The sequence below is a fragment of the Drosophila erecta genome, unplaced genomic scaffold (assembly GCF_003286155.1).
Source record: "Drosophila erecta strain 14021-0224.00,06,07 unplaced genomic scaffold, DereRS2 tig00000055-arrow-pilon, whole genome shotgun sequence".
NCBI lineage: Eukaryota > Metazoa > Arthropoda > Insecta > Diptera > Drosophilidae > Drosophila > Drosophila erecta.
In genome coordinates this window covers 9603836-9614041 of record NW_020825200.1, presented here as the reverse complement: position 1 = coordinate 9614041, position 10206 = coordinate 9603836, and the positions used below count along the sequence as shown (strand labels likewise).

Below are 10206 nucleotides of genomic sequence, written 5' to 3'. Positions count from 1 at the left end.
CTCATCCGGTGTGTCAACAATTCCCAAGCTTCAACGCTTTGATGTTTCGCCGGCAAAGGGAGCAGGACCACGACCACGACCACGCCCACGCCCTCGCCGAAAAGCGTGATGATGATGAGCAGAGGGACGGAGCCACTAAGCCCAGACAGTGTCATCCACTCTGACGGCTCGATGGCATCATTAACGCATATCCCGGACTGCCTTTCGGGCACAGGCAGACACCCGGATCCGGCGACCAGGATCCGGAATGCAGTATCTGGGATCCGAGGGCGCCGAGGTTAGAGGCTCGCTCCGTTTCCGGCTTTTGAAGTTCGAGCGGCGGGCTTTTAATTTTCTTTGTTTTCACGCTGACGTTTGAGGCCAAAAGGCGTAAATTAATCGAAGGCTTAATTAGCACACACCAGCCAAGGACTCCCCGATGACGATGATGGCTCGTTGAGTCGGCGTCAACGTGGCGTATGATTAATAAACAGCTCCCTGGCGGTTAAGTCCCCCCGCTGCCGATCTATGCTGTTGTTGTTGTGTGCTGCACTAATTATAGGCATCAATGAAGGTGAAGGTTGTCAATATCGCCGCAACAGCACGGCGCACTGGCGGGAGTAAAATTTCCATTTGAAATGTTTTGTAGGTTGCGAAAACAATGGCCCGCCTCCGCCGAGGTAATCCTACAGCACCACCCACTCCGCGTCCCCTTTTTATTTTTTTTATTTTTTTTTGCCATTCTCGTTTTCTTTTTCCATGAGTACTGAGTACTGCGGCAACGTAGTTGGCTGCCACTTAATGTGTTTTGCATACTAATTAGGTTGTTTGGCGGCTGCCGTCACATTTCAAGTGTTGAAACAGGTGACAGAAATAAAAAAAAGAGTGAAACACAAAAACGACATTAGGAGCAGCAGCAGGAAAACGAAACTCGTTGCTGCAACAGAACCAACTGCACTTGAAGCCAACACTTTGTGGATGCAGCCAAGGAAAACGGCAATTGTTTAGATTAGGCTTAAGTAGTTGAGGAATGCGCTACTTGCGAGGAAAGTTGCATGTGGCAACAACGGAAATTTCAATTACCTCCTAATCACCTTATTGCAAAGATGTCCAGGCATTTTAAGTGGAAGTCTCAGCGAAATAGGCATTATTGAGTAATAGTCCTATCATTTTTTCTGATAATTACCATTGATTACTTTAAGCTTCATTTTCGATTTCAAGTGATTTTTACTACAGAATTTCACACGTGTCCGCCAGCTAATCAGTTGACTAACAAGGGCGCAATCTTTAATTACATTATAATTCTTGTTAAGTGTGCCATTAGGATTATCAATCGACAAATCGAAGCAATAAATTTTTGAGAAATTAAAGTGCTTCGGGCTTTGTTTACCTATTTGATAAGGCCAAACCAATAATGCAGATAATGTTTTTTCAGATGGCAGCAAAAAAGCGTAAGTGATTAGTTGGGTCCAAAAACTAAAATGCAAATTTAGATAGAAATTTTTATTGGTATACAAAAAGTTAGAACTAACGTAGCATATCTGTCATGCCTGACATGCCCCAACCCAAACTCATCTGCAATTCATGCTTTATAACTTGTAAGAAGCGCGTGGCTCAAAAACAAACTAGAACACAAACAGCAAAGCAGCAGAGATGCAAAGTGAAAAATGTTTTAATTACTCATCTCAAGGCAAATCCGTGCCCCTTTGCCCTACGCCCCTGATGATTGACGTATTGAAGGCAACAACGAAAGTCAGTTCATGGAATTTAATGAGTTTGTTAAAATATACCTTACAATCAAATACTTTTTGTACCCGTTACTCTGAACTCCATTAGTTCTAAGCTCCATAACTCAACTTATCTTAATCGGATTTTGAAGTGGTATACCTCTAAATTTTTCTGGCGCAATTCTCTATAAAACTGCATTCAAATTTAGAAATTTATTTTTTTTCAATTTTTTTGTAATTTTTTTGATGTACAAATTCGAGAATATTAAGAAATGTCCCAAGGCTGAAGTTCTAAAGTCCATAACTCAACTTATTTTAATCGGATTTTGAAGTGGCATACCTCTAAATGTTTCTGGTGCAATTCTCTATAAAACTGCATTCAAATTTAGAAATTTATTTTTTTTCAATTTTTTTGTAATTTTTTTGATGTACAAATTCGAGAATATTAAGAAATGTCCCAAGGCTGAAGTTCTAAAGTCCATAACTCAACTTATTTTAATCGGATTTTGAAGTGGCATACCTCTAAATGTTTCTGGCGCAATTCTCTATAAAACTGCATTCAAATTTAGAAATTTATTTTTTTTCAATTTTTTTGTACTTTTTTTGATGTGATGTTGTACAAATTCAAGAATGTTAAGAAATGTCCCAAGGCTGAAGTTCTAAAGTCCATAACTCAACTTATTTTAATCGGATTTTGAAGTGGCATACCTCTAAATGTGTCTGGCGCAATTCTCTATAAAACTGCATTAAAATTTAGAAATTTATTTTTTTTCAATTTTTTTGTAATTTTTTTGATGTGATGTTGTACAAATTCAAGAATATTAAGAAATGTCCCAAGGCTGAAGTTTTAAAGTCCATAACTCAACTTATTTTAATCGGATTTTGAAGTGGCATACCTCTAAATGTTTCTGGCGCAATTCTCTATAAAACTGCATTAAAATTTAGAAATTTATTTTTTTCAATTTTTTTGTACTTTTTTTGATGTGATGTTGTACACATTCAAGAATGTTAAGAAATGTCCCAAGGCTAAAGTTCTAAAGTCCATAACTCAACTTATTTTAATCGGATTTTGAAGTGGCATACCTCTAAATGTTTCTGGCGCAATTCTCTATAAAACTGCATTCAAATTTAGAAATTTATTTTTTTTTAATTTTTTAATTCTATATTTTCTTAATTTTTTGATGAATGATGTAGAAATTCGAAAAAATTAAATTCGAACAAAATTTGACCGTCCGTCTGTCCGAATGAACGCTTCGATCTCAGGAACTACAAAATCTAGAATGTTGAGATTAAACATGCGGCTTTCAGAGACATAGACGGAGCGCCAAATGTTGCCACGTCCACTCTAATGCCTACAAACCTTATTACTTTTTTCCCAATTTCTACCGATATTGCAGAAAATGTAGAAATTTCTCGTTTGCACTTCCACTAGCTGAGTAATGGGTATCTGATAGTCGGGGAGCTCGACTATAGCATTCTATCTTGGCCATACTGCTGTAAATTCAAAATTAGCTCCAGCACTGTAGAATCGACAAAGTTCTTCTCGCAATTGTTGCTGTAACGTAACACTCGAATGCCTTCATTCTGATATTTTCCCCCCGTTTGCCGCTGTTGTGTGCTAAATAGTTCCCCCAGGGCCGAATCCACTCGAGCCGTGCTAATGAGAACACCCCAGTGACAAGGAGATGCTCACAAGGACGAGCGAGTTCAGATGCCAAAGGAGGCCTTTAATTCATGGTGCTGCATTATGCAATACTCGAGCGGCACGAAACAATATTTTACTGCAGTGCCGGAGTGGAGCGGAGTGGTGCCAGCCAAGAAGGGAATAAGGAGGTGTGCAGATCCTTAGCCAGGACCTGCGGCACTGCAGCGTGCTCCATTTGCACACATTTCGACAAGGCAATTAATTATGCTAAACTCGTTAAGAGAAGGGCAACAGTCTCACGGAAAAGAACAAAACAACATTTGAATTCGTTCGCTGCTCGCTCTACTGAATATCCAGCTTAAGGATATCAATCAATATAGGTAATAAAGTATAAAATTTAAACATCATGGAGCGCCTCATATGTTTTAGACTAAGTATACAAGCTAGGACGAAATCTAAGAAAAATCATAAGCCCATTAATCTTTTCCGCATCCGTTTACCGCTCGAAAAGCTCCGTAATTCATCCCTGAAATGTTGCGTGGCATCCGGAACCACCTTTGACCAACGCACTGGATGACTTTTGAGTGGATCTAAGGCGGAGATCTCCGGCCGGAACACTAAGGTCCTGAGGTCCTGACATTTGCGTCGGCCATGCGCAATTAATTACAAAAGTGTTTGCGGACAACTGGGCTGATGCGGTGTTTATCCTGTGAACCCCAACTGGACATGGCCATGAGGAAAGCGAGCACTTCTTTTTGCCAGCCAGCCAGCTAGCCAGCGTTTATGGGGCTCAAGTGGTCCGGAGAGACCAAGAGAAGCGGCAGCTCTTTGCTTTGAGGTTATTTGCTTTTAATGACTCGCAAACTACACCCGCACACACGGCGTATGCGTCATGTGTGTGGACTGCTTAAGTGTTTTCAGATATCACACATCAGTAGCCAGCGACAGTCAGCCCTGGGCCGCATGGTTTGTTGACTTTTAGACGCTGTTTGTTTGTCAACACAATTTTGCTTTCCTGCTTTTTTTTTACATGTATTTTTTTTGCATTTTGCATGTTTTTGCCCATATATTTGCCATGTACTTTTTGGCTTTTCATCTTGGCATCGACGCAGACAAGCGACCACATAAATGAGCTTTGAAGTTTGCATACGCGAGTGCAGGCAGTGCAGTCTCACTGGCTGAAGGATAATGCGACGCAATTATAGACTCAGGCTGAGACTGGGATTGGGATTGGGAATGAGGTCCACCCCAGCCCGGCCCGGTTATATCCTTGAAAATAAATTGTTTTGTTAATTATTTATGGTTGGTTTAATGAGTGTGTGCCGTTCGCTGTGTGTTTACTGTGCCCACTGTTCGCCGGCGGTCTGGGACGTCGACTTCCATGTGTTTGTTATACTTTTGCATTTTGCAATTATTTTAATGAGTTTTGCATTTAAGCGATTTTATGCAATCATCGTCGTTCGCAATAGTGTTGGCTGCAAAAAGGGATATGTGCATAAATACGAATGTGCTGCATAATTGCCGTTTTTGCTTCATTAAAAAATATGTCTTTATATGGGCGGCAGTCTCATTAAAAGTTGAATAAATTTGTTCTCATTGAGTTCATCCAGGTCGTTCAGCAGTGCATTTGATTTGGCTTGATCAACGAATTAAAATTCATATTCAAAAATTAGGAATAACCTTAGGAAAACTCAGAAAATCATATATCCTTTTCCCTTCACTTCTCTTTTTGTGTGTAACAAAAGGGTGAAAATCTTCATTTGTAAGCCAAAATTGTTTGTGAGAAGCAGATCAATATAATGGAACAACTTGTAGAGCTGGGAGATCCCTATATCTATATGGTTGGCATACCGGCAGAACTTCACCTCCACTGGACCTACATCGCCGACTTTCTACGCCCGGCAGAGAATCGTCCACAACACATCGAGCCAAATGTGGAAATAGTGCCTCTTTCACATTGGCAGCCCCGGGAGGAGACTGCGGACTTCGAAGTGGTGCCCTTGCCCCAAGAACCCAGCATTGACCTATCTGCTGCTGGCGATGGAGTCCATGTCACTCCGCGGATCGATGATAACGAAAGGCCAGTTGTGATCATTTTCCGGCCTAAAAGAAATGCAATACCCTGGTTGAGTTTGAAGCGTCTGATGCCGGTGATTGTTGCGATCTCAAGTATTCTCTTCAAAAAGATACTCTCCCTTTTTGGAATCAATTTAAACCAAGTCTTTGCCCTCGGCTTATCATACAACATACATTTGGCTATATTTCAGTGCTTTATCGAATGCCTTACGTCCTACTGAATGCAAGAATTTTGAGTACCCAAACGAGTTTATAATGTTTTGAATTAAACAGTGTTTTAAAGTGTGTGTGCAAACAAAAATGGCATATGTTTCAATTGCCCAATATGAGTCGTTTTTTTATAATCGAAAACAAAACTCTTAATCGATTGCGACTAATGAGGATTGTGATAACAAATTCAAATCATTTGCCTGTGGTCCTAGTATTCAAAACACTCCTCGATGTAATCAGGTACTCATGATTTCCTGAAGGGCTATTAAATCGGACCGAAAATAGACCTTTAGCCCCCCAAGTATTAGCGCCCCGTTTGGGGTCTGAATTTGCTGGTCCGCATGAAATAATTGCCGGCACTACTCTTTGGTACAAATCCATAAACATTGTATAACAAGTACCATCGCGTAATCGTCAATGGGAAGTCATTTTACTAATCGCTTGGCAGCGAAAAGAGCCAATTAAGATACCAGTTAAGATATGCATTGCCAGTGAATCGCAAATACACTGAACTTGAACTTCGTAGTTAGAGTATCAGGTTATGCCTAAGCTTTGGGTTATCGTTAAAGCGTTTTATTGGCCCTAAGCTTAAGCAAGAGCCTCTCGAGGGTCTAAAGTATTTGCTTATCAGGCTAAAACCGCTCGGATCCCTCCTATAAAAGCAGTGCCAATATTTCAGGAAGTCAGTTCTGTTCTCGAATCGAAACTGTATTCGCGGTCAGTTCGAAAAGAAATTGGATAGTCGTCGCCATGAAGTATTTGAGTGGCATTGTGCTCCTTGTCGCCCTTTTGGCCCTCAGTGTGAGGCCATCTGAGGAGGCTTGTGGATACGAGGTGAGAAGTAAATGCCAGAGTGCCAGAATGCCGCAGGAATAATATCTGGAATTTGAATATGGAGTGATTTTAAGAACGGCAAAATGAGTGCTTAATGAACATGAGATTTAATGCTCAAGTCGCCAGCTTAATTACTTGCCTGGCAAACAACTAAGCTGTACAAAACGTATAATGCTTTTCAGGCATGCCCCAAAACCAAGACGAACATGATCAACATCCACATGGTGCCCCATTCCCATGACGATGTCGGATGGCTGAAGACCGTCGACCAGTACTTCTATGGACACAGGAGCAACATCCAGCACGCTGGAGTGCAGTACATCATCGACACCGTGATCGCCGAGTTGATCAAGGATCCCTCCCGCCGCTTCATCCAGGTGGAGACCTCCTTCTTCGCCAAATGGTGGGCGGAGCAGTCGGAGACTGTGAAGCAGGTCGTAAAGAAACTGGTCAACGAGGGTCGTCTGGAATTCACTGGCGGAGCATGGAGCATGAACGATGAGGCCGCTGTGAACTACCAGAGTGTTATCGATCAGTTCACACTGGGATTGAAGTAGGTGTTGGGGAGACAAGGTACAAAGTCGGGATTCTAATGGCAGCTGGTATATATCAGATTCCTGGACGACACCTTCGGCTCCTGCGCCCGTCCCCGCATTGGCTGGCAGATCGATCCCTTCGGTCATTCCCGTGAGCAGGCCTCGATCTTCGCTCAGATGGGATTCGATGGAGAGTTCTTCGCCCGCATGGATCACCGCGACAAGAACGACCGTAAAGACAACTTGGGCATGGAGATGATCTGGGATGCCAGTGACTCGCTGAGCAACGATGAAATCTTCACTGGTCTGTTGTACCGCCACTACTCGGCTCCTCCCGGCTACTGCTTCGATGTCCACTGCGGAGACGATCCGATTATTGACACCAAGAGCTACGACAACAACGTCAAGTCCCGCGTGGATGACTTCCTCAAGTACGTGACTGAGGTGGCCGAGCACTTCCGGTCCAACCACATCATGATCCCCATGGGCGATGACTTCCAGTACGAAGATGCCCAGGTCAACTTCAAGAACATGGACAAGCTCATCAAGTAAGTGCTAAGGATCCTGATAGCTGCTACCCAAACTCATCCCTTGACCCCACCTAGGTACGTTAACGAGCGTCAGTCCGAGGGCTCCACCTTCAACCTGTTCTACTCCACCCCCGCCTGCTACCTGAACTCGCTCCATGAAGGTCTGCAAACCTGGCCCAACAAGACCCAGGACTTCTTCCCCTACGGCAGTGACGATAACAGCTACTGGACCGGATACTACACCTCGCGTCCCACCCAGAAGCGCTTCGAACGCGATGGCAACCACATCCTGCAGGTGGCCAAGCAGCTCAGTGTCTTCGCCGACCTGAACAGCCAGCAGCAGAAGGAGGACCTGGAGTACCTTCGCGAGATCATGGGTGTGATGCAGCACCACGACGCCATCACTGGCACCGAGAAGCAGCACGTGTCCGATGACTACGATCGCATTTTGTATGATGCCATCCTTGGAGGAGTCAACACTGCGCGTGATGGTCTGCGCAAGCTGACCAATCTGCCCAACGGAGAGTTCGAGAGTTGCCTGCAGCTGAACATCAGCGAGTGCGCCTTCACCAAGGACGGTGCCGACAACGTGGTGGTGACCCTGTACAACCCATTGGCCCACACTTCCACCCAATATGTGCGCGTGCCGGTGAAGAACGAGAACTACCAGGTGACCGATGAGAAGGGACGCGTGGTGGCCTCCGAAGTGGTGCCAGTGGCCTGGCAGGTTCTGGCCCTGGAGTTCCGCAACAATGATACCCAGCATGAGCTGGTCTTCAAGGCCTCCGTTGATAAGATCGCTAACTACTACATTAAGAAGGTCGCCAGCCAGGAGACAAAGAACGCCGCTGCACACACTCAATCGAAGAGGTCCATCAAGGATGAAGAATCTAAGCTGGAGGTGCCCAAGCGTTTCAAGAAGGTTAACTCCCTGAAGAATGCCACTGAGACCTATGACGATGTTGAAGGAGAGACTGTGGTGCAGACTTCGGTAAGTTACTGAGTTCAGCTCATTTTGTGTGGAAAGTAACATTGTGATGCCTTCCTTTAATAGCAAATCAAACTTGTGATCGACAACAAAACCGGTCTGCTGAAGACTGTCGAAATGAACGGAGTATCCGAGAACATCGACCAGAGCTATGGTGTCTACAGGACCTATGATTCCGGTGCATACGTCTTCCGTCAGTATCACCAGGCTGACTTCATCGTCCAGTACGAAGGTGTTGAGTTCACCGTCTACGATGGAGCATTGGTCAAGGAAGTCCACCAGCAGTTTGGCGAATATATCTCCCAAGTCATTCGCATCTACGAGGGCAAGAACCTCGTGGAGATCGAGTGGCAGGTCGGACCCATTGAGCGGGAAGAAGAGTTCGGCAGGGAAGTGGTCATCATCTTCAACAGCACCATTGCCTCCGACGGCGTTTCCTACACCGACTCCAATGGCCGTGAAATGATCAAGCGTGTGAAGGACCAGCGTGAGAACTTCACTCCCGGTCTGGACAGGCAGCCAACTGCAGCCAACTACTACCCAGTAACATCCCGCATTGCTCTGCAGGACAGCAAGAAGCGCATTGCGCTCCTCAACGATCGTGCTCAGGGAGGAGCCAGTATGATCAACGGCCAGCTGGAGCTCATGTTGCACCGTCGTCTCGTCCGGGATGACGGCTACGGAGTGGGCGAGGCCTTGAACGAGCAGAAGTACGGCCAGCCCATGATTGCCCGTGGAAAGGTGTACCTGATTCTCAGCCCCAGCGATGAGTCCACATCCACATCCGCGGAACGCGAGGCCGAGAAGGAGATCCACCTGCCCTTCTGGAAGTTCTTCAGCAGGAACACTGGCAGCACCACCGCTGCTGCCAAGTCGCTTCCCAGTTTTGACGACTTCCCCAAGTCGGTGCATCTGCTCACCCTGGAGCCCTTCAACGACGACGAGGTGCTGCTGCGTGTGGAGAACTTCCTGGACCACACCGAGGGCAAAGTGGTCAGCTTCAACATTCGCCCGATCTTTGACTACCTGAACGGAGTCGAAATCCGCGAAACCACCTTGGACGGCAACCTGCCACTGAGCAACATGAAGCGATTCAAGTTCCACCACGATAGCTCCGGACACAAGCCGGAAGCTGTCGAGTACTTCACCTCCGCCCACAAGCCTCTGGCCGCAGAGCAGTCTCAGGAGGCCTCCGAGTTCAGCGTCACCTTGCACCCAATGCAGATCCGCACCTTCATCATCAAGACGGAGTAAACCAACGTTCTCAGTATTTCGTGAAATGTAAATAATTTAATAAATAAATTCTATGTCAACATGTAAAGACTTCCTTGAAAACCAATTTATTGCATTAGGGGTAGAAGGGGGTTACATTATTGGCAGTTAATGTTGCGGTTGTCTTCCCTACAACGAAATCATATTTTGGGTACTTGGGCAATATTTGTCAACATTTCATGGTTGTTAAAAACATTTAATTTAAGAAACTTCAGTTTCAATGCCATATCAAAACCATTCGTCCATTTGTTGGGCTCAAACTCATTTTTTGGCAATTTTTTGTATAAATACAATCAGTTCAGTATTATTATAATTTTATTATTATTTATTATTATTAGTTGCTTCGTATTATTCAAAATATGAATTTCGTTTCGAATAAATGAAGATTTCTTTGATACTCGTAGAATAT

The 10206-nt window shown here is 44.5% G+C and overlaps 2 protein-coding genes across 3 annotated transcripts; both read left to right on the top strand.

The window, feature by feature from the left end:
• The first annotated feature begins 5072 nt into the window (after positions 1–5072).
• LOC26527018 lies at positions 5073–5722 on the top strand. Its single transcript, XM_015160102.2, has one exon. It carries the CDS (start codon positions 5151–5153, stop codon positions 5646–5648), a length of 498 nt encoding a protein of 165 aa, XP_015015588.1. The 5' UTR covers positions 5073–5150; the 3' UTR covers positions 5649–5722.
• A 605-nt stretch (positions 5723–6327) lies between these two features.
• Positions 6328–9836, top strand: LOC6543321 (lysosomal alpha-mannosidase). Of its 2 annotated transcripts, XM_026978904.1 has the most exons (6): positions 6329–6471; positions 6654–7024; positions 7085–7555; positions 7613–8381; positions 8448–8528; positions 8592–9818. In XM_026978904.1, exons 1-6 carry the CDS (start codon positions 6388–6390, stop codon positions 9777–9779), a joined length of 2964 nt encoding a protein of 987 aa, XP_026834705.1. In that variant the 5' UTR covers positions 6329–6387; the 3' UTR covers positions 9780–9818. The 2 variants fall into 2 exon arrangements, with proteins under 2 accessions (XP_001969237.1, XP_026834705.1); XM_001969201.3 differs by having other exon boundaries at positions 6328–6471; positions 7613–8528; positions 8592–9836.
• The last annotated feature ends 370 nt before the right edge of the window (positions 9837–10206 follow it).

Coding starts and splice junctions, on each gene's coding strand:
- LOC6543321 (XM_001969201.3), top strand. CDS start 6,388: ATGAAGTATTTGAGTGGCATTGTGCTCCTTGTCGCCCTTTTGGCCCTC. Junction 7,025..7,084: donor CAGTTCACACTGGGATTGAA/GTAGGTGTTGGG, acceptor GGTATATATCAG/ATTCCTGGACGACACCTTCG. Junction 8,529..8,591: donor AGACTGTGGTGCAGACTTCG/GTAAGTTACTGA, acceptor TTCCTTTAATAG/CAAATCAAACTTGTGATCGA.
- LOC26527018 (XM_015160102.2), top strand. CDS start 5,151: ATGGAACAACTTGTAGAGCTGGGAGATCCCTATATCTATATGGTTGGC.